Consider the following 22,704-nt stretch of genomic DNA (forward strand, 5'->3'; position numbering starts at 1 on the left):
AACATATGGCCAGCAGCTGGATTGGAACCTTTGACCCTCACCAACCTAATCACAAGGCCCAATCTCCCCAAGGAATGTTTTGCTTGAGGACACTTATAAGACAATTGCAGACCTAAATATTCAGGACAGCCCTAATTATTGGCCATTGGTTTGCGAGTCAAAAGTTGAAGGAGTTTATAAAGAAATTGAAAATCAACTCACATGACAAGCAGAAGCTGAGACATTGGCGTCTGGGGCTGCCTTAATGCAGAGCACTCTCTCTGTAATAGTGAACCCCTTAATCTGATGAAATCCATATGCCTCGGTACAATCTTCCAGCTCTACAAGAGACATATCGGCTTCCAGAAGATCATAAGAGAAATTTCCTGAAAGAGTTAAAAACCATTTTTAATAAGGGAATAAATGTGTGCTTGGCCAGTTTTAAACACCATGTTTAAGGAAAAAATCTACCTTTCATTACGGATGAAATTGGGTGCCCATTTCAGTGCCTGTCATGCTTCATTGGTTGATATGAAGCCAATATATCCATTTGCTTTGCTTGTCAGTGATTCAGAATTCGGAGGCAAAGCCAAAGCAGAAGCAATGTTTTTGAAAACCCCATAGTGTCTGGTTCCCTGGCTTCTCATCATTGGCTCACCTCTGTATTGAGTATTTCCCCAGCCTGCGGTGTAACATTTTGTGTACTTCTCCATGATGTCTTCGTTCGTCTGAAGATCCAGACAAACTGGTCGGACATTGTCGTTCATCTCCACTGGTCTGGTTAACTTCAAGAGTGCGATGTCATTGTTTAATATCTTAGTATTGTAGCCTGGGTGAGAGTAGATACGCTCTATAGGAACTGTCTGATGGTGTGGTGACTCCTCCATCAGATGGATATCACCTACTACGATGTTGCTTGTTTGGAGCCCTAGGGAACTGGGTACCAGACATAAAAGTAAAGGACAATTTGTTGAAACAAGGCAAATATTTGGGATTGTAAGCCAGAATTGAGATGTTTTTGAGGCAGAGGGCAAAACCATTGTGGGGGGTGCACCAATTTAGCAAGGCAACTGGTATTTCAATATCAATGAGCGACTTGGCGTATTGTTCCGATCTTGGGCTTGATAAAAATAAATTGAATGTTCTTTATAGTTAATTGAACAATGATCTCAAATGCATTCAAATTCATGCTACAATGAAGTTGAATGAAAGACGCTGAAGCTAATTTGGGTGATAATTTGTTTCAATTGAAAGTAAAGACCTATATTATCTTACTTTTCGACACAGTGAGCTGCAGTCGTCAACCAACGATCACTGATCAACGTAGCTCCACAGAATATACCGCCGTCAGTCACATTATCAAACCGTAGATAAGCCATCCACGGCCAGCCACCCATTTCAACTTTGGTTCCGTTCACTATGCGAAACTGAAGGCTGTCTCTGCTTTGGATGGCTGGACGCAGACCACAGAGGGCGCTGTTTAGGCCATCTGAAAAATCAAACATGTCAAACACACTTTACTTTTCTCACCTTAAGAAAAAAAAGTCCCATAGCTTTGAAAAGCAGATCGAAGTCTCGTAAACTTCTAAATTTTACCCCTGACCCTTCCCATGATCCTCACCTGGCAGTTTTCTGCTGCAATTGGTCTCATCCAACCCATTTGGGCAGTCCATGATGTCATCACATTTCCACCAATCAGGGATGGAGAATGATCCATCCAGTGAGTCACTGCTGCAGAGAGCTGATGCATCTGTAGTGAGATAGAAATATTTCAAATCCAACTAAATACAACTCACCCCACCGAACCTAATCCAACCTGCCTCACCGCACCCCACCCCATTCTAACCCAACCCACCCTCCCTACTCGGACCTAGCCCAACCTAACCAACCCCACCTTACCCTAACCCAACCCAACCCGACACGACCCAACCCATCCTTACTCACCCAACTCGACCCAACCCAACCCAACCAAAACCCACACCACCCACCAAAACCCAACAACACAAATGCTATCAACACAGGGTTACTCCCAACCCAACCCAACCCGCACCCGCTCTCGCTACTCATCACTGCACACTACGCAAGATATAGAACAAGAGCGCACTCAAGCTTTCCACATGCAGTGTCAGCGTCGCATACTTGGAGTCCGATGGTTTGACTTCATGTCTAATGCAATCATCCAGCAGCGTACGGGCCTAGCATTTTGTCTGAGATCTCAGGGAGGTGACACACCCTTTTGGGTCATGTTTCGGCACCTCCAAGCTCCTGCCCCTGCTTGTCTTGCCCTTGATGCTGCCGTCCAGTTCCACCTTAGGCAACGGCCGGCCACCTGGATGAGGCCTCGTGGTTGTCCCCGGCTAACCTGGCTTAAGCAGGTTGCAGATGTGCTGTGCAGCTGTCACCAATCAAGTGCTGGTCTCTTGCCCTTGACCGGGTAGGTTGGAGGTCACTACAACCCACTCATGGTCAAGTGCAGCAGTAAGTAAGACAGACACAACATGTATTGTGGACTTACCAGTACTTAAAACGGCATGAACTTCCAGGGAGTAACCCTTTCCTTCCTCATAGAGTTTGTCTCGTGATGCGAATCTTATCCACATTGAAGTTTCAGGAGAAATAACCAATCGTACGTCTTCCTCACTGTGGAACTTTGCCAATGTTGTTCTCTTGTCATGCGAGTCGCGACCTACGCCAAACGCCAACGTATCACAGCACGCTTCTATCTTGATGTCGCACACTTTGACGACAACGCGATGTCCTGGTGGAGCCGTGACGAGTACAGTGCAGTCTAGGTACATGCCGTAGTAGTCGGGGTAGTTGTGTGATTGTAAAGTTATGCTGCCCTCTTGTGGCAAGATAATGTCAGTCTGGTTACCGCAGCGAGCGTCTTCATCTAATAATCAGAATTAAACAATTTTAAAAATTCTGTTTAACAAATCACAATGAAGAATGTTTTTTGTATATCATGCCAAAAGGCTGTTAAATTAGCCTATCGCAGTAGAATTGCGTCAACGCAGCTTGTGAAATATTGTCCAATTACGTGAAATATTACTGGATGGGGAACGCGCAAAATCTGAGACAATTAAAACTTAATGTACAAAATTCCACAGGGTTCTCTAAGGGGCGTGGCAAACTCGCAAACGGCGATGGGTCAATTGAAATCTTAGCATTACGTCCAAATTAAGACAATATTCATGCCTACACATGCTTGCCATGCAAATGAAAGCACTGCCCTCTATCTCTGCCTCAACGCACACGGTCTATGTCAAGCATGTACACACAGTGAACATCAGTGAGATATCTTCATGTATGGACATGTTTATCTCACATACCTTTGTAGCAGATCATTTGATCTTGTCTGCCAGCGTCCGGTAAGGAGTGGCACTGAGCAATTAACTCGAGCAGCCAGGGGGCATCAGTTGTATTGTCGTAATCCACCGCGCACTGGTTGACGATCTGGTCACAGTATTCTCGGCACGGGACCTTGGCTCGTCCGTCCTCCGTGCAACCCTCAAAGAGCAGCATGCAGGTGAAGAGAGTTAGGTCAAGAGACGGGCAAGCCACGATCTCCAGCATGGTAGCAATGACGGGGTCGAAGGCTCCTTGAGTTGTCTGGAAGGTGTGATCGTAGGGTAGGAGTGCAGCACAGGTATCTGAATGGATCGACTCACACTTGGCAGGAACTGGGTCTGTTGCAATGAAAAGAAAACATTCCTTACAAGCAGTGTTCAGGGTTCTCCTAGGAACTCACACGTACTGTACGAAGTGCGAACAGCAACCCTCACGCTGCTAGGGGTGCACCCAGCCAAATCAATTCCCATAGTCAATTCTCTGTTCAATCTTATCAATTACAAAGTGATCAAGGAAAAGAAGTGGGAACCTGGCTTAGTTTCAACTGGACAAATACAAATATTACAAAATGATTTCATATTTTGAAATCACTTTGCTCCTTAGACAGGCCTCAACATTTCAACAAGGTGTTGGTCAAATAAGATATCTTACCTCCATCAATGACATTGGCAATATAGTCGATATAAGATGCCACCCTGGTCACTACAACTGGACTACTGGAACATTGTATACCCTGACTGATAATGCCCACCAGGTTCCAACGACCAGCGGTACCCTTGCACATCACTGGTCCCCCACTATCACCCTGGAAAGAGAAACATGAGTTGAAATGTGATCAGCATGAGTAAAAGTAAAAGGAAAGTCTGTTCCGAGGCAATATGACGCATAAGGCCGGTGTTCATCTATGTAAACAAAGGACAAACTTTCTCTTGCAGTATATGCCAGAACCTATTTTATACTCCTGGGTGGAGAGAGGCAAGTGGGGGTAAAGTGGCTTGCCCAAGGACACAGCATATGGCCAGCAGCTGGATTGGAACCCTTGAACTTCTGATCATGGGTCACCAACCTAATCACTAGGCCCAATCTCCCCAAGGAATGTTTTGCTTGAGAACACTTATACGACAATTGCAGACCTAAATATTCAGGACAGCCCTACTTATTGGCCATTGGTTTGCGAGTCAAACGTTGAAGGGGTTTATAAAGAAATTGAAAATCAACTCACATGACAAGCAGAAGCTGAGACATTGGCGTCTGGGGCTGCCTTAATGCACAACACCCTCTCTGTAATAGTGATCCCCACAACCTGACGAAATCCATATGCCTCAGTACAATCTTCCAGCTCTACAAGAGACATATCGGCTTCCAGAAGATCATAAGAGAAATTTCCTGAAAGAGTTAAAAACCATTTTTAATAAGGGAATAAATGTGTGCTTGGCACATTATGTTTAAGACCGGACGCTATTTATGACCTGATCCTAACACGAGGGTCATTATCAGCATCCAGTAGACTCCACCGGTCTTATAAACATAGTGTTTAAAACCAGTTAAGCACAAAGTTATTCCCATTCATAAATACCTTTCCGGTCAAAAGTCAAAATAAGTCATAAACCATGAGAAGATGGTGACCAGACCCCCTCCCCCTTTACTTTTTTATTTCATGGAGGAAAAAAAATCTACCTTTCAGTACGGCTGAAATTGGGTGCCCCCCCCCCCCCCGTAACATCCAGCCCCCCACTCGCCCTCCTAGGATGAGAACCCTGGCTAGGCTAGGACGCTCAGTATGAGTACCTTGAATTTGAATCAAGTATTTAATATTCGAGTGTGAGTACCGAGAACAAGTACTAATTATTCTCTGAGGTAAATAGATTCTTATTTGGTTTAGCTTGTGGTCAATTTAGGGCCCCCTTTTTTTGAGAATTTCAGGATCATTCAATATGTCCATTTGCTTTGCTTGTCAGTGATTCAGAAATCGGAGGCAAAGCTGAAGCAGAAGCAATGTTTTTGAAAATACCATAGTGTCTGGTTCCCTGGCTTCTTGTCATTGGCTCACCTCTGTATTGAGTATTTCCCCAGCCTGCGGTGTAACATTTTGTGTACTTCTCCATGATGTCTTCGTTCGTCTGGAGATCCAGACAAACTGGTCGGACATAGTCATTCATCTCCACTGGTCTGGTTAACTTCAAGAGTGCGATGTCATTGTTTAATATCTTAGTATTGTAGCCCGGGTGAGAGTAGATACGCTCTATAGGGACTGTCTGATGGTGTGGCGACTCCTCCATCAGATGGTTATCACCTACTACGATGTTGCTTGTTTGGAGCCCTAGGGAGCTGGGTACCAGACATAAAAGTAAAGTACAAGTTGTTGAAACAATTCAAATATGTTGGATTATGAGCCAGAATTGAGATGTTTTTGAGGCAAAGGACAAAACCATTGTGGGGGGTGCACCAATTTAGCAAGGCAACTGGTATTTCAATATCAATGAGCGACTTGGCGTATTTTTCCGATCTTGGGCTTGATAAAAATAAATTGAATGTTCTTGATAGTTAATTGAACAATGATCTCAAACTGCATTCAAATGCATGCTACAATGAAGTTGAATGAAAGACGCTGAAGCTAATTTGGGTGATAATTTGTTTCAATTGAAATTAAAGACCTATATTATCTTACTTCTCGACACAGTGAGCTGCAGTCGTCAACCAACGATCACTGATCAACGTAGCTCCACAGAATATACCGCCGTCAGTCACATTATCAAACCGTAGATAGGCCATCCACGGCCAGCCACCCATTTCAACTTTGATTCCGTTCACTATGCGAAACTGAAGGCTGTCGCTGCTTTGGATGGCTGGACGCAGACCACAGAGGGCGCTGTTTAGGCCATCTGAAAAATCAAACATGTCAAACACACTTTACTTTTTTCACCTTAATAATAAAAAAAAAGACCACAATCATCAGAGTTGAGTACACCTGTATGGAACACGATGTACAATCAACGTCTCTGTCAGCACCCCCTCAACGGTAAGAAAGGGAGAGTTTGGGGAGACCACTGAGGGAGACATTCAAGCGCATGCCGATGACGCCTGACGCGCACACAAAGACGCGACAGGGTTGGTGCGCATTCAGCATAACGTTAGTCCTGCAAGGCGCACACCGGTCCTACACACGAACCCTTCACACCCGAACAACATATGCAACGCAGTGCATATCACACAATTTTATTTTAAATGAAACGCAGTGTGTATGAGTAATTTATATGCAACGCAATGTACATGAAGTAAACAGTCTTTTTCATAGAATGGCCGTTCTATGCCAATTACAATATTCAAGACATGATATAATAAAGGATGTGGCGCTCTGTTCTAAAAGCCTACACATGGAGAAGCGACTCATTTTAAAACCCACGCAATGTGAGTCAGCAAGCAGTACTATTGTGATTATTAAAATAAAATGTAATGCTTACCTTGATTTGTTTCTGTTACTGTCTGAATATCTTGTGTCGGAGTTGGTGTGGGAGTGTCCTCATCCTTAAGTATTGTAACTAAAAAAGACAAGGAGTTTAAAAGAGGAAAGAAGAACGAGTATTCAAGAAGTTAATGGAAGCTAACGGCTGAGGGGTTTGCAAATGATCAAAACTGTTACCATTGGACACTGTAAGGGATCCTGGTTCTACCAGTAGTTCCTTCTCTGTGTCTCTTGAGACTCCGTCTCTGAGCACGTCTTCAACTTCTGTCTTAATGATGTCTTCAAGGTTGGAGATGTCGATGGTTTCTCCTGCCGACGATCGACTCCACTTGAGTGTGATTGTAAACTCGACCACAATGCTACCAGGTCTGACAAGAGAAAAAAATTAGCAGGAATTATGGAAATCCTTTTGAACATTTATGGCTGTTTGCATCTTTTATACTAACTCATGTTCATTGGATCCGTGTGCAAGCCACAAAAAAATGAAGTTATAATTCATCAGGCCAAATGCCGGACCCTGTTTCATTTGAATAAAGACCTTAAGCTCACCTAAATCTTGCAACTTGAACATTTTCAAAACTCTCTCGTAAGTGGCTTGAAAGAAAAATGTCAGCGATCTGAAATGACAGAAGACCCCACACAGCTGGATTAAACAATGAAATTTGTTATCAAACAATGTGAATGTACTTTTTGGAAATGTTTTTTTCAAAAATGTCACAGCTATCCATACTCACATATGAGACAAACTTTTGCTCAAGCGCTCTGTATTCTTCGGACGTTGGATCATCATAGATTGGGAGGTAGTCTTGCTGTAACGACAATGATGAAGACACTACTGCTGCTTTTGTTGGCTCGGATGCTGAAAAAAAAATCACCAATAACATTTCAAAAAGTAAGAGGAATTTTCAAACCACTAGCAAGATAAACAAGTGATTGTTTTGAGGGGTTTTTTTTAGGGGGGGGGGGAGTAATACTGGATTTTCAGGCAAGAAATTAAGCCAAGTATAGAAACAAATACATTCTCATCCAGGCTTTTTGAAGAAAGGAAGGAGTGCCTTTTTCCCCCCTAGATGGTGGATTTTTACAAGATTGTGGATGATTATTGATAATCATCAAACAATGACTAATTAACAAGAAATGATGAAAATTCTTCTGACCTATTGCTGTGGTTGCAGATGGAGACCATAAAGACGGTGCCGAACCATTTGAAGACCATCCCAATGCTGTGCGGAATAAGAAATGAAATGGATTAGGTTGGTATTATGCAATAAATTTGACGGAAACAAAAGTCAACTTGAAATAGTAAATCTAATTGAAAGGTTTTAAGTTCATCCAATCATGCCCTAACACTCACCAGAAAAATGGCCGACCATGAAAAAGATGATAGCGATCAAGATGCAGGTCGTTATGACCACAACAACCCCGACAGCTGTCCGAGAATGCTCCATGCATCTGTCTTTGCTGCTTCTTGGTTCGTTGAGGTAGGCATCTTGATATTTGTAAGACGGCTGGCTGTACTTGACTGGCAAGCTGTCTGGTTCGAAGGCTGGGTTGTGACATCCTCCCAAGGAACTCTGAGACGGACAAGAGTGAACCAGATGACACAAGTAATCGGTTTGACAAATTTCAAGTTCTTCCTGTTAAAAATAAGCCTCCGCAAAGGCTAACTGCACCCCCTTCCAACCCCCCAACCCCCAACCCCCCCCCCAAAAAAAAAAAACCACCACAATAACATAAAGTTATGACACAGTTTTGAGAAAACAACTTTGAAAACACCTAGAACAATGCTGCATACAACCGAAATTATTGAATCTGTTCAAATGTAATACCCGTGATCATTAATGAACTATGACCACGTCAAGATATGATGTTTTGGCAAAATGGCACGCAATTTCTTCAATGGCTTTATTGTTACTGCAGTCGCACCGCAATTTTTGACTGATATCGTTACTGAACCGTCTGGTTCCCTGACCTAACATGGCTTTCAAAGTTAGGACTGGCTATTGGAACCACACTATCATTCAACCGAAAGGTTCTCGGACTTTATTTCCCTTTTTAAAAAAATCCTCCAAAAAGAAAGACTTGATAAATAAATGCATGAACTTTTGAAAGTAAACTTTGCAAGTAAACAAAAACTATTAAATTCTTTTTTTTTTTAATTAAAATTGAGGAGCGTGTGATCCCGGAACAGTAGTCCAATGTGTATCCAATTGAGCTTCAGAAGCATTCTGGTTGATATATTCGCAATGGTGATTTTGCAATACAATCCAAGGCAACAACAGTTGAAAATCGCGTTACGGCTGCCGTAACGATAGCCACTACTTTCAACTTGTTACGTCTTCCTTCTTCGCCAGCGCCACCATGGCGCCGCATTATTACCGCAATAAAATAAGCCTAATAAAGTTCTGCAAAACACCTACCAGTATAAAATGGGTCCATGGTGATTGAAATGACAACTTTCAGCTGTAAATTTATATGACGAGATAATATTATTCGACCAAAAATATTTGACATGTCTGACACCGTGCACACAACACGCACGTGTTTTTTATTTTCAAAACATGGCTACGCGGGAATAGACTTGCCTCAAGTCCCGTCGAGTGCTCGGGTAAAAATTGTGAATTTAATTTGGAAAAGAGTGAATTGACTGTAATTTCGTTTTCTCGCAGCTCATTTAAGTAGTGAGAGATTGTATGAAACTTTTTGAAGGTAATATTTTTGTGTCTGTCTTCGTTACAATTCGTTATCGACTCGGGAAAAATACATGAGGGCGCTATTGACAGAGCTGGGCATATCAACACAAGATCAGTTTGCCTTCTGAGACTGGATTTAATGCTGACAACTCTTGCATTCCTTGGTAAACACACGCGTCATCGCCCATTCAAATGTGCAAGGTTATATTTTTAAAGTTAAAACGTTTTCCCACATGACGATACCATATGGACATTTTCCCTTGGAGTTACGGGGGGGGGGGACTAAAATCGTCATAAAGTGCGGCAGTTTTTCAGCACCTACTCAATCTTGGAATTTTAATCATTTATAACACTTTCACATCTGCCTCTTTTCCGGGACACCAATGTAAACAAAAGACGCGCAAATATAGACTGGGAAAATATGGTGCCCCCAAACGCTGCTAAGGGCGCGATTTAAACCAACAAACAACAGGTCAAAGTTCAAATGAGGTCAAATCGTTGACCTCACATACAGTTTGCCGAATATTGTACTTTCTTTGGGTTAGGTGGTTTTGTGGCACACGGTCGATTTGCGGGAAAGAACTAAAGTATACGTAGATAAGGAAATATCACTTGTTGATATAAGAGGTTTGGTCCTTACTTATTTTTATCATGTCATAAATTTATTATGGACTGGACCTAGTCAAACTTTCGATCTGAAAGCCTGGGGAAAAGGTTAATCGCATGACATTCTGCGACGGTCCAATCAGTGCGCCGTATTTAATCGAACCAATTTGATTGGTTGAAAGTGTTAATAATGTTCTCGCACGTGCTCCTTGGGAAGATCCATTGATTCCTAACAGGGGGGAGCTTTAAATGTTTTAATGAGTGCAGTGTTGACGCATGACGAGTGGTTTATGAAACTACTTCTGGCCGTATTTCAAATCTCTGTCGTAGTCGCGCGTGTTCAGAATTTTCAGAAATCGTGCCAGTACAGTATGCATTTCTCTTCACGTCTTTATTGGAGAATGCTCTTGGGCCAAACCCTTCAACATTTACTCCCAAAACCGTCGGCCTTCTTGTAAATTCCGAGAGAAACCTGATCCACTCGTAACAAGTGGGTATAGGTCCCACATCAAAAACAGCACCAAATTCAGATCAGGGATCAAGCACCAATATTGTCCACGAGGTTTCTGGTATTTTTTTTTCAAGAATATAGCTTGCGGACAGGGAGCATCAATTACACACATGAATTCACTCCTTGGCGTCGAAGTACGTCTGCTGACAGAAATTACGACTACATGTAGGCCTACTGTGAAACTCATTTTGTTGGCTAAAAGCCCTTTTTACTTTTTTTCCGCAAAACTATAAAAACAACTGGAAGAGGCTTTGGAATGCTGAGCCCGCGAGCAGTTACAGAGAAAAGGGCTGCCTTTGAGGTGAACCAATTGCTGTTTTTGTTGGTACGCGATGCCGTTTTAGAGACGATGATCCTTACATGGTAAAATTGCCGTTGAACCAACAGGGAAAAAACAGGAGGAAAATACAACACATTGTGAACATTATAATGTCTGCTGAAAAATTATGAAATTACAGAAAATGACACCACGTGAGTGACCTTTGACCCAGCATGCATCGCAATTAGAGCAGGACCTACCAGAAGTCATCCAAAGTACAGCACCAGAAGGTGCTAATAGAATTGGTCTACATTTGGCCGAACACCTTACGTGCAATTTATGTACCTGATTGAAATTACAGATATAATGATATTTTCTACAAGCTTTTAAGTCATTAGTTCCAACAAAAGCCCAGGAGAGTCACTTATACAGAAAGTACAAGGGTTGATCCTTAACCTGCTTGAGAATCGTAAACTCTGAAGCAGATGGGAACTGGAATAATATCGCGGCAACTTGGAATCATTTCTCTTTAACAAAAATCATTTCTCTTGCAACATAAACTGCCATGTTTTCGTGAAATGCGAGTCCCCTGCACTTCAAACTCAATAACGATTGAAATAAAGGTTGTGCTATACAATACGTGGACAAAAGGTGACTATTTTTGTCTTCTAGCTGCACATGACATGCATAGTGTCCCGTAGAATTTGCTATCCGTCCACTGGAACAATGAAAACAGAGACTTTGGCGACATCGTCATTATAATAGTTATGTCTTTCCAAAAACTTAAGTAAATGTCCTTGTTTCACGAACTCAACCGACACCACAAGCTAATCTCTTTATTCAAACTCAGGTATAGGCGCATTTTGAACCGGTAAATGATGATCTTTCTCCTTGAAATCACTCGCAAAAAAACCCACATTTGGACAACCGGGACGGAAAGTTTTGAAATAATAAACATCTCACAGACCTGTCTCTCTGAGGACATAAGTCTTTCGCAATTAGGTACTTGACTCTACGCTGCACTTTTTGTCCCCCTATTATATTTCGCGCTAAGAGCCACTGAAACAAGAATCTCTCGTCATGTGGACAGAAATCGCCACTTGGAATCGACGAACCGATAAAATACTGTTGACGCTCGAACCAACGAGACCCTAGAGTCCGCTTGTGGTCCCCTCGGCTATTACTGATGCTGAATTGAGCCACGCCCCTAGGGAGACAAATCTAGTCGCGATGAGAGACCCCGTGGATTAAGAGTGAGATGAAAGCTTTGCAAGGAAGCGGTTTTCTGATATTTTTTTTCAAGATGTTTTGCCGGATTAAAACACTTGGGCCTTATTGAGTACACGTTTTACTAATCTATGCTGGATTTGTTGAGGAAAGATTAAAGCCCCGTAATAGCTGTTCCAAACGCGTCTCACTGAGAAAAAAAATCACCCAAAAGAAAAAGTTGAAAGCTTAGATTTCGTTTGGAAACAACAAGATCATAATATAGGTGGATCTTTTCATTGTAAACATACCGTCTTGGTTTGTCGTCAAAATCTAAGCTTATATCTACCGTAAGACAATATAGAGTATGCAGACAAACTGACGGACTGACAGACCGACTCATATCATCGAACCAATCAATATCATTATATAAGTGAAAGGTAAAGTATGTCACGAGCCAATAATTATAGCCGCCCGTCAGGTCTGTCTGATCTCTGATTTCCTTACGCCGGTACCCATGATTGCCTCTCTCCTGGGCGGAGAGAGGCAAGTCGGTGTGAAATGGCTTGCCCAAGGACACATATGGCCAGCAGCTGGATTCGAACCCTGACCCTCTTGGCCACGCTCCCCTCGCAGTGACAAAAACAGCAAGATTTCATGCATTCAATCCCCTGGAATGTCTTTTTTCCCCCAAAAAAACATGTCACGTTATAACCATAAGGTAAGCCTATACCTATAGACTAAATCCTCCGAGAATAGGTAGACCCAGACGTGGTGGCTCTACGGTCCGTCGGCCGGCTGCATTTGGCGAGCCACTGATCCCTACATTGACTTCAATCGACCTCTACTGATCCCAGATCTTAGCGTGGGGGATAGGAATAATACTCACACCTGTTCCGTGCATTCTAAGATATCTCTATGCCCGCTGAAACCCTCTTAATATAATGTGTCTTTAGAGACAACTTTACATGATAAAATGCACCACAAACAAATTGTTTCGATTTCTTTGTGAAGCCAGACCGAGGCCGGCACAAGTCTTGAGTAATACATCATGATCCTAATTCCCTTTATGCGACTTTGAGACCTGAAAGTTAGTGCCATATGGGGACATGACTATCAACCGAATGGTTGTGAACAGACTCGCAATATTGGCGTACTTCAATGTCTTGCCAAAAGGTATTCATATCGTAATTTATCAAGTGAAATGAATGCGTTTTACTTGGAATGGTGTAACTTTTTGAACACGAGAAAACTGGCGTGGTAATTACGTTCAGGGCTGGCAATGAAACATCGGAGCGACTTTTGGTGTCCTTTGTTTCTCACCATAAAATGTTTCTATCCTGCACAATGCTGCCATTGTATTTGCAACCATTAAGACAAAATTATCCGTATGTCTTTACTAAGATGTGCTATCAATAATATTAATGCATGCATGGATTTGGAAATTCTCCACTGATTTTGCTCGGAAAGTGGCAGGCAAAACCTCAAGGACTTATCCTACACCAAAAATAATGTCGCTTCTACAAACTACAAGCGATCTTGTACGACACGTTTAGGTCTATATATTTTGCTACAATTCAACGGGCATACAGTCCAAAGCAGGGGCTCTTCGCACAATGTCAATACAGTGTCAAATAATATTTATTATTAAACTCACCTCTTGTCATTAAGCTAAAGCATGTCACCTTCAGACAGAAGCAACTTCGGTTATTTCAGTTTCAATCATTCTGTCTTACCTCATGTTCGTCATCAAGGAGTGCGCCATCCGCTGGAACCGAGTCGGTCACATCCACAGCAGTGCTTTCCGCATTCACACTGCCGCTCCCTGCTGGTACCACACCGGGCCGATTAGCGTTAATGTCCGGCGACTGTTGCTGCTTATTCCCGCTCCCTTCCTCCCCGTCTCGGACTTTCATTGGCTCCATTGATAGCTTCTCCGTAGGACACGGTTGCGTCTTGTCATGCACGATATCCGTATCGCGCATTGACGCAATGTTCAGTGTGATCCGTTCGCTCAAAACCTCCGTCATTTTTCTCGCCACTTTTCGAGTTTACTGGGATACTTTTTACAATCTAGAAAATCCTGTTTGAGTAAAATACACCAGTGGCTCGGCTTCGCGAGCCCACTTTAAACTTAGATCACCTCCGAGTCGACTCTAGCCGTAAATTCAACGAGACAGATTCTATACAAACACTGAAACTTGGAGGTATAATTCTATCAACAAAAGTGGTTCTTGGCTTCGTCGCGACTTTCTTGAGCTGAAAATAAAAGCGGTCCAACTTTCAGTCTCTGTTTTTTTCTGTGGTCACATTCAAGGCGTGCGCAGTACTGGCACGAAGTCAAACATACGTCAATGCTGCTATAGCTAATGAGAACTTTCTCATCGCGCGTTTAAATGTTGCCATGGTAACACACATGATAAATGGCTATTTTGGGCGTAAGCAGTGACAGAAAATGGCGGATTATGAATATAAACTTTCGTTGTGGACAGACGAAGAGTGATTGTGTTGGCCGTGACCGGGTATCGAAGGTGTAAACTTCAGGGTCAAGGGCAACGGTTTATCGACTTCGGAGACCATTAGCCTCATTAAGTCTACTGCGGGTGCGTTAAGCGCGTAAAAAAATGCATAAACAGGTCACGTGAGCTGATTGGCTGACAGTTACTCATGTGACTCTCCTGCTAATACTGAACCGAGCTAAAGTCATAGGTTTTTATGCCCCAACTTTAATTTCTTAGTCTTATTTTCCCTTTTACTTGGTTCTTTCTTTTATGGTGGAAAAAAAATCTCTCAAATACTCCTGAAGGTAGAGAGGGGCGTGTCCCGTACGTCACACTTGCAAGTCGGGGGGGGGGGATATATTCAAATTCGGCCTTTAACTGTTAAGTTTTTGTTGTATCATTTTGTGGATGAAACTTTCGACATCTAGTTAGCAGTGGCAATATTTCATAGTCATATAAGACACGTTCCTTTAAATCAAAGATAAAAAGACAGTGAAAAATCAGCATGTTTAACCACAACATACTTTTTTCCTTGTAAACATTAAAAACTAATAAAAAGATGAATAAAAACCCCTCTGTCTACAAAAAACAAATCTCAGGAGGAGATTTAAGACCTGTTTTAGACCACCAGATGTGATATATGTCCCACCCTGGGCACATGTGACAGCTGAACTGTTGGACGAGTGGGCATTTATTTCACAAAGGTGACGATTACGATGGGGAGTGACTCGTAAATTTAGATTCACCCTCACCTCGCCCCCCCCCCCCCCTCACAAAGTGAATGGTCCCAGCTAGGGCTAGACTGGCTCCAAGTCTGTTCCTGTCTTATGTATTCATATTGAATATTCAATAGTCAAACTCATATATTTGTGTAATGAAGATCATTAAACTGAAACGGAAATGTGTTTTTGGTGTACGTGAAATTTTAATTTCAATAAATACAGAGATTTTAACGAAACTATACTGTATTATTTTAAATAAAATCTAAATATACAATTTTAAAACATACAATTACAGTATATCTAGGTGTAAAAATAGTCAGATATGTTATAAACTTAAAAAAATAAAAATGAAATATTTCAGGTGATGCTCAGTGGCAGGCAAAAATGACTTGAAATGGAAAGTTATCGAGTGTATGTCATGTAGCCTCATCAAGCGAGGGCGCTCTTACATACTCTGTACAGGGCCGTGCAAACTTTATGGGATACTGCCATTCCTTTCCATTTTTTTTAAACTAAATATAAAATGGATTTAAAAAATCTCTTAAAAGAAAACTGAATATGGTGCTGACTTTTATATCTGTTTGTTTCTTGGTTTTAAACCAAATTTGTTTGGTTTGATGAGGCACTTCTGATAACAGATTTCTAACTTGTTTTGATACTGGCCTTATTATAAGGGAATAAATGTGGGCCTGGCTAGTTTTAAAAGACAGGTTTGGAGTCTGGACGTATCAGCATCCTGACTCCAAACCATTCTACATATTCATTCCCATTCATAAATACCTTTTCAGTCAAACAGTCAAAGCAAGTCAAATATTATAATTTCCCAACAATTTTGTTCAACAAATGTACTTCATGTTTTTTTAAACAAGCCTCTAGCTATGTTATGGTATGTGCCTCTCGGAAGTAGTCGTTAACAACTCCTTATATGGATTGATTGGCGTGCGCGTTGCGCGTACTACGCCATTTGGCGCACAATGCAGCTGTGCCGGTGTATAGTGTGAATTTAGGACCATGAAACTCATTGACTCAACTCACTCAAGACTCATTGGTAGTATTGCGCATGCCTAACCGAGGATTGTGAACGTTCAACCAATAAAAGGGTAAAAGGGAATGGATTTTATCAAGTCCAAATTTCATGTGACACTGGAAAAGTGTTTAAGACCAGCTAGCGGGTCTTTATCAACCGTTCAAAACTGGCCATGTGATGGGCTCTCGTCCAATAGGAATGGGTTAACTGTTTTAGGTATTTATGAATGGTTATTAAAACATGTTTTGAATTTAAAAACAGAACAATCTATTTCAGTTATCCAATGTAAACAGTGCAATATAAACAATTTAAAATATTCCATTTCAAAACGTCTATAACTATTTCTTCCTCTCCCGCTACTAGAACAAATATTTTATAAATATTTTTATGGTAAACAAAAATAAAGTTTCAAATAACAAACAAGTACAGCGTAGGTATAGTGTGACACTTTGCGTCTATTTGACTTCACTATACTACGTTGGATTCTAAATAGGGTGAAAATATCATTGCAAACATGTGCACGAACACTGAGATGTCATTATTGTATAACTTATTTAAGTACTTAAGCTAGTTTGCTACTATTGTGTTTACTGCTTACTATTGTGTTTACTTTAAAATGAATAATGATTGTAGTAGAAAACTACTGTGCTCAGTATTGCGATACAATTGGCTAGTGTTAGCAGATAGATACCAATCCGGCACATTATCAATTCTATCTTGATGGCCCCCTTCAATGGCAGAAGCATTATGCTAGCTATTGTTCAGATAATCCATCATCATGCAGCAGTTGCTTTGTACAATAGCACGCACAATGGTGTCTCCACTGCAGGGGACCATGTAAGCCCAGATTCGTCTACACTGTGTGTGCGCAAGAGCAGTTTAAATGTTTGGAACCAACAAGCTTGTCAATGAATCCATGACAAGAACCATTCTCAACAGGCATGCAACTAGAAGTCACCAAAAGAAAAAAGAGGAAATTCTAATCTTTCCAAGACTTTGTACAGTGTTTTCTATTTTCAATGGCCCACATGGAAAGTAAAGAAAAGAAATCAGCATATATGGGGAAAAGTTCCATGCCTGTTTCAAGGAAACATACACTGAAAAATGCTCAAACTAACAAAACGATAAAAGTTACTTTCACTTTGCTAACCTGTGGTAAGAGATGTGATCCTTCGTTTGGTTTTGTCCTGCAGTTTAGAAATCTGCAGGAGGAAGCTTTTCAGGGGGCGGAGCCTGTGCTTGTCCTTGGGGGGTAGGTTGGTTCTGCACCTGCCCCTGGGCCTGGGGTTGATACTGAGGGGGCGCAACGACAACTTGCTGCACGGGGTACATAGCGTTACCTGGAAAGAGAACAATAAACACGGTAAACAAACCCTGATTGTAATGAAAGTAGGCACATTTGTATTCACTGTCACTGAAATTAAGCAACAAAAGCTGTCCTATGTAGAAGTGCTCTATGTAAGGGTACACTGAGCACAGGTAACCAGTCTATTGTGACAGGATTCTGTATGATTGACCTTTGACCCTTGACCTTACCATACTGAGGCTGCTGGACATACTGCTGTTGAGGTGTGGCAGCGTATTGAACCACTGTCTGCTGGGGAACAGTAGAAGTGTAGGTTACCTTAAAAAAACAAAAAATAAATAAATAAAATTAGGGTCATTTAAAACCCTAACCACCCCAATCCATCTTAATCCAAAGCATGTTTTGTTGGAATTTGTTGGAGTGAGTACTGCACTGATTATGCTTTACGTGGGGTCAGGCATGGGCATACCACCATAACCAGAGTCCAACAGTTTGGGTGTTGAGTTGACCATATGGTGTTGGATTTTGCAAGAGTGAGGAAGGTTCCTAGTAAATCACTCAAGGGGTAAGGGTTAAACTCGTTTTCAATTTTTCACTGAGAATACGCATTTAATTTACGTTTACTCTTTTCAATAAAATTATTCAGGTTCTGAGTGATTTTTTAAGGGTCGGTAACCAGAAACACAGATTGTTGTTTTTCTTGGCCTATGTGACACTGTTTTTTTTTGGGGGGGGGGCGGAAATGTGGAAAATATCGAGACAATGACAGATGCTCAACCCTAATTTGAACTTACCACTTGAGTTGGAGTGGTGGAATGGCACAAGACACAACAGGTGAAACTGGCTCCAACGATGGCCACTATCATCTCAATGCAACCGAGCACAGAGATCAGACCGTTGATGGCTGCACGGGATGACTGGGACAAATCAAATCATGAAAGACGCTGACTGCTAATGTTATCTTACAATCGACACTCCTCAAAATGCAGCCAAACAATTGTATAATACTTGCAGATTTTGGAGATCTTTGGATTTTATAAAACGGTGGATTCTGGATTTTTCAAAGGCGGGGAGGGGCGGGATTGAGGAATTGAAGTATGAGAAATTTCAGGGGTTTTGTAGCCATATTGTTTAATGTTATTTCATGAAACCAAATCCTTGCTCCTAATGTAGCTCGAAAATCATATAAACTTGGAGGATTCATGACGATGCAGGGTAAAGAAATGTGGAGCTTTTTCTCTGAATCTTGACAAACTTGACATTGAAACTGAAATAGCCGTAACAGTGAGCTTTCCGCACAAAATGTCATCACGCTTTTTCTCATGAGTCTGGAAATTTGCATGAGCATTAAAACCAAAAAGGCTCCATTACACTTTAAAAAGGCAAAATGTTAATTGACAATTAGGCTAAAGGTGCATTTTTAAGGACTGGATTAAAAAAGTTACATTACATGGGCCCTTTGAAAGCAGCAGATTGTTTCACTTCGCCAACCACAACCCCTGACACTGGTCATTGTTATGTACACAAGACACTTTTATGGAAATTAGCAAAAGTGAGGAGGAAGGGCCAAGGGTTTATTTGATGGGATAACAAAAAAATGGCAGACAAAGTTGTTTGTTTGTTTGGTACTTACGAATGATGATGAGCACCCCACCCTGTATATGAAATCATACGGGTCATGATTACTGAGATATGGATGGTGCTGGAAGTCAGGGCATCCAACGAACCCTTGAATCAAAATGCCGATGCCATGAGCAATGCACACACCACAGCCAGCCAACGCTGTCATGATACACAGAACCATGTATGTAATCACCTGCAGACAGACAGACAGTGGAACGTTGGAACAAACAGATCTTTAGGGATATTGAGTTTCTACGGTACATGTAGTGACTTAGAGGCAATGAAAGCAATTAACAGCCGGGGAAGGGCATTCAAATTAAAAGGTAATAATATTTGCAAACATCAAACACAAAATTACCAAATTATTATGAAATACCTAACTTGACTGTAAGTGAATAATAGTCTCAAGCATCCTGTGAAATCATAGCACCTGCTGTGCTGTTATTTCAAACAAAAGTGGAATGTTTTTATCAATTTCGAACGATGGTCGCTTGACCATCGTTGGAAAAACTGATTTGTTTCAAACACTACCCCCAATATACCAAACTCAGTTAGTCCACATTCTGTTTGCAATCAGTTACAAATCTGTGATGAGGTGGAAGCCAGCTAGTCTGGTTCCATGACCTGACAATTCCTCCAACATCTATAAATTGCCCCGTTTATCCAGCAGTTTTTCCAGCATCTATGAACACAAAACTTTTAACAGGTCAGTGTAACAATATTTGCTAAAAATTACTAACCCCAAATCCATCCATTTCTGAAAATCACAGCAAAAGCAATTTATGTTGTATACTACCTTTAATTTCTCTACAGACGGCACTACCATACTCTTGCTCGAATTAGTGGCTGGGCCATATAGCGCCCTCTTTTGTCCATGGATGTATTTCATTTTTAAGGTCAACAGACTTTCAGGCTGATTAATGCACCAAATAAATTTCAAGCGTCTTTCCTTACAAAAGGAAATTTGAAGATCAAATAAAAAGTATGAGATCAACTTACCAAACCTTTTGCCTGCTTTCTGCCAGATGCAATTCCAAAAATGCCAGTGATGATGTAAAACTGTTGCAAATGAAAATTTTAAAATTAATCAACATGTAAATAAAATACTTGAAGATCTGTATGTCAATTGACGCACATCCCATTTTGTTCATATGGCGTGCACAAAGACTCAACAATTTATGGAAATGCTATCGGAACTTCACATAACAAATCCTATGGCTAGAGTTCAAACTAGAGTTCAAACCCCTCCCCCACCTTAAAACAATGACACAAAATTCCAAACAGAAGTTACTTATAATAGTTGATAAACGTTGAAAGCAAACATTAAAGTACACATTGAGACAACAGAATGTCAAACTATAATTGGTGAGACCACAATAGTAGGAGAGTCCAGTGTCACCAAGAACCAACGCAACCAAACAAAACTTACGCAAATCCCCGACCAAATCGGGATTCCGATTGGATACATGAACGACTTGAAGACAATGGCTAGAAAGCCAAGCAGGACCGAGATGACGCCCAGAACCACTTGCATGTAACCAGTGATCTGTAAACCCTTCCAGTAACTACGAGACCCAGTTGTGTCCGAGGCTGACGGATTCGGCTGAATTGCAACCTGAACGAAAAACACAACCATTTCAAAATAACAAATTATATTTTGCCTTTTATCTGCTGCCAGCAAACTGAATTGTAGCTGCACGTATGCAAATATAGAACCTGGTACAAAAGGTGACAACTCCAGGCTTTGAACACAAAAGCGTAGAGAAAAAGGATGAATTCATCTTGGAAAATCCGCCATCTTTGAAAAAAAGTGGCACCTCCTCCCTTTTTAAAAAATCCCGGACAAGAAACGATTTTGTTTACTTGGCATAACAAAGTGCTGTAAATAAGGTGTTTCACTAATATGTCTATAGATCTTGCTCATGGGACAAAATGAACACGCGTTGCTAGATGCAGGCGCGGCAATGACCGCATGATGACTTGGAAGCACCAAAGTTTTCCATTGACAATGCGTACACAGCAACGAGTGTAAAATTTGCCCCTAAAGCAAGATGGCCCATATCGTAAAAGGGCTTATTCAAATACTCAAGCCTGACCTCTGAGAGGGCGCTCTGTACTTGCAAAGGGTCTGTTCAGTGTTTGTTGATTGGCTACACTCACCATAGGTTGTGGCTGCTGTGTGACCTGTTGATGACCATTATAAGGTGGAGGTGGCGAATTCATGATGTTTGCCCTTTACAACGAACTCCTCTGAAAATTTATAATGATTATCTGTTTAAAATAATTAATTAGGCCCCTAGGCCCTATGTAATTTTAAAAAAGATAGAAAACACTCGATAATGATAATGCCTTATGCAAAAACTGATGCACCTCTTAATTTCTGTCGATTATCAAATGGCAAAAAGTTTAGCTTGACTTGACACAATGCTTGAGTATATTACTCCAGCTCCAATTATCATCAGGCATGTCAGGAATTCGACAGTTAAATGTCGAATTCCTCATTACTCAAATCAAGCTAGCAAAAAAAAAAAAAAAATTAAACAGTTCACACACTTTCGATTTCTGTAGTTCGTTCGTCCCACGTTCGTCCCCATCTGATTTCGACACGGCAAGGTGAGCATGGTGAGGTGTATTTCTCTTAGTCATGTTAGTTTTATTCTTTAAAATAATAATTGTGATATTGTTAAACTTACACTTACAGCTAGCCCACTGGAACTAGTGTGTGGCTATACCGCGGCCACACTAGTGGGGCTAACTTACAGCCAGGAATCGATGCTTATATAAATCAATATTACATGTGGAAGAAAAGTCGCATAAATCATGGAAGAATAAGAACGAACAAAATTACCTTCAGTCACTGATAAGCCCAACTTGACCTCTAAATAATTTCGACTTCAACGTCATAATCAAAACAAATCATTTTCAGTTCACTGTTAAATGTGAATAGCGCCCGCAGTAGTCAACTCACAAAAAACTGTCATCAGATAGACTTGGCCTAGTCAGCCAGTTGTCTGTACATGTGGGGCGGAGTTACGCGGGAAAATAAAAAGTCAAATATTTGTATGTCATGGAGTCTATTTTTTAAATAAAAAAAAAATGGAAAACGGAGGTAGGTTTTGGGCTCGAGCAAGCTTCGCAAGGGCGTCAATCCCTTCTCAAGGGGAAGGGGGAGGGGGAGGGGGACGCATGCGCACCTCGATGAGCGCTAATGCAGGCGAGAAGTGTAACGGCGAGGGGTTGGGGCCCGCAAGTTTTTGGATTCTTTAGACGCTCTGTGTTGCGATCTGAAGAAATATTTGACCACTAAAACCAATATATTATAAAACCAATCAATATAGGCCTCCTGCCTGGATGTTGAGTGGGAACTGTGATGTGAACTGTGTTCATTAAAATGGCGATGAAAATGTCAAACTCTGACTGTGCCCATGGGGCTGCAGACCATTGTGGACACTTCAGG

General features: G+C 41.4%; 2 protein-coding genes across 5 annotated transcripts in view; both read right to left on the minus strand.

Moving 5' to 3' along the window:
* LOC119724798 overlaps positions 1-14,172 on the minus strand; it is a 35,214-nt gene extending 21,042 nt beyond the window's left edge. The window contains exons 1-17 of one of the 3 annotated variants that reach the window (XM_038196013.1): positions 13,805-14,172; positions 8,148-8,367; positions 7,951-8,016; positions 7,528-7,652; positions 7,343-7,410; positions 6,971-7,161; positions 6,792-6,869; positions 5,999-6,212; positions 5,381-5,658; positions 4,553-4,716; positions 3,982-4,135; positions 3,312-3,668; positions 2,495-2,872; positions 1,601-1,729; positions 1,255-1,468; positions 638-915; positions 202-365 (exon numbers count right to left, since the gene is read on the minus strand). In XM_038196013.1, coding sequence (XP_038051941.1) covers positions 202-365; positions 638-915; positions 1,255-1,468; positions 1,601-1,729; positions 2,495-2,872; positions 3,312-3,668; positions 3,982-4,135; positions 4,553-4,716; positions 5,381-5,658; positions 5,999-6,212; positions 6,792-6,869; positions 6,971-7,161; positions 7,343-7,410; positions 7,528-7,652; positions 7,951-8,016; positions 8,148-8,367; positions 13,805-14,098 — 3,372 coding nt within the window. In that variant the 5' untranslated portion in view covers positions 14,099-14,172. Of the gene's footprint in view, positions 1-201; positions 366-637; positions 916-1,254; positions 1,469-1,600; positions 1,730-2,494; positions 2,873-3,311; positions 3,669-3,981; positions 4,136-4,552; positions 4,717-5,380; positions 5,659-5,998; positions 6,213-6,791; positions 6,870-6,970; positions 7,162-7,342; positions 7,411-7,527; positions 7,653-7,950; positions 8,017-8,147; positions 8,368-9,213; positions 9,349-13,804 lie in introns of those variants that run through there. The other 2 variants (XM_038196014.1, XM_038196015.1) reach the window with 2 other exon arrangements.
* Positions 14,173-17,312: 3,140 nt separating this feature from the next.
* Positions 17,313-22,206, minus strand: LOC119724799. 2 transcript variants are annotated; one of them, XM_038196017.1, is made up of 8 exons: positions 21,941-22,206; positions 21,408-21,497; positions 20,677-20,862; positions 20,247-20,306; positions 19,258-19,440; positions 18,419-18,541; positions 17,855-17,942; positions 17,313-17,658 (listed from the first exon to the last, which is right to left on the minus strand). In XM_038196017.1, the coding sequence occupies exons 2-8, from the start codon at positions 21,468-21,470 to the stop codon at positions 17,513-17,515; spliced, it is 849 nt and encodes a 282-aa protein (XP_038051945.1). In that variant the 5' UTR covers positions 21,471-21,497; positions 21,941-22,206; the 3' UTR covers positions 17,313-17,512. The 2 variants fall into 2 exon arrangements, with proteins under 2 accessions (XP_038051945.1, XP_038051944.1); XM_038196016.1 differs by having other exon boundaries at positions 22,096-22,205.
* Positions 22,207-22,704: the final 498 nt, after the last annotated feature.

Source organism: Patiria miniata, unplaced genomic scaffold (assembly GCF_015706575.1).
Source record: "Patiria miniata isolate m_02_andy unplaced genomic scaffold, ASM1570657v1 HiC_scaffold_18, whole genome shotgun sequence".
NCBI classification, from domain to species: Eukaryota; Metazoa; Echinodermata; class Asteroidea; order Valvatida; family Asterinidae; genus Patiria; species Patiria miniata.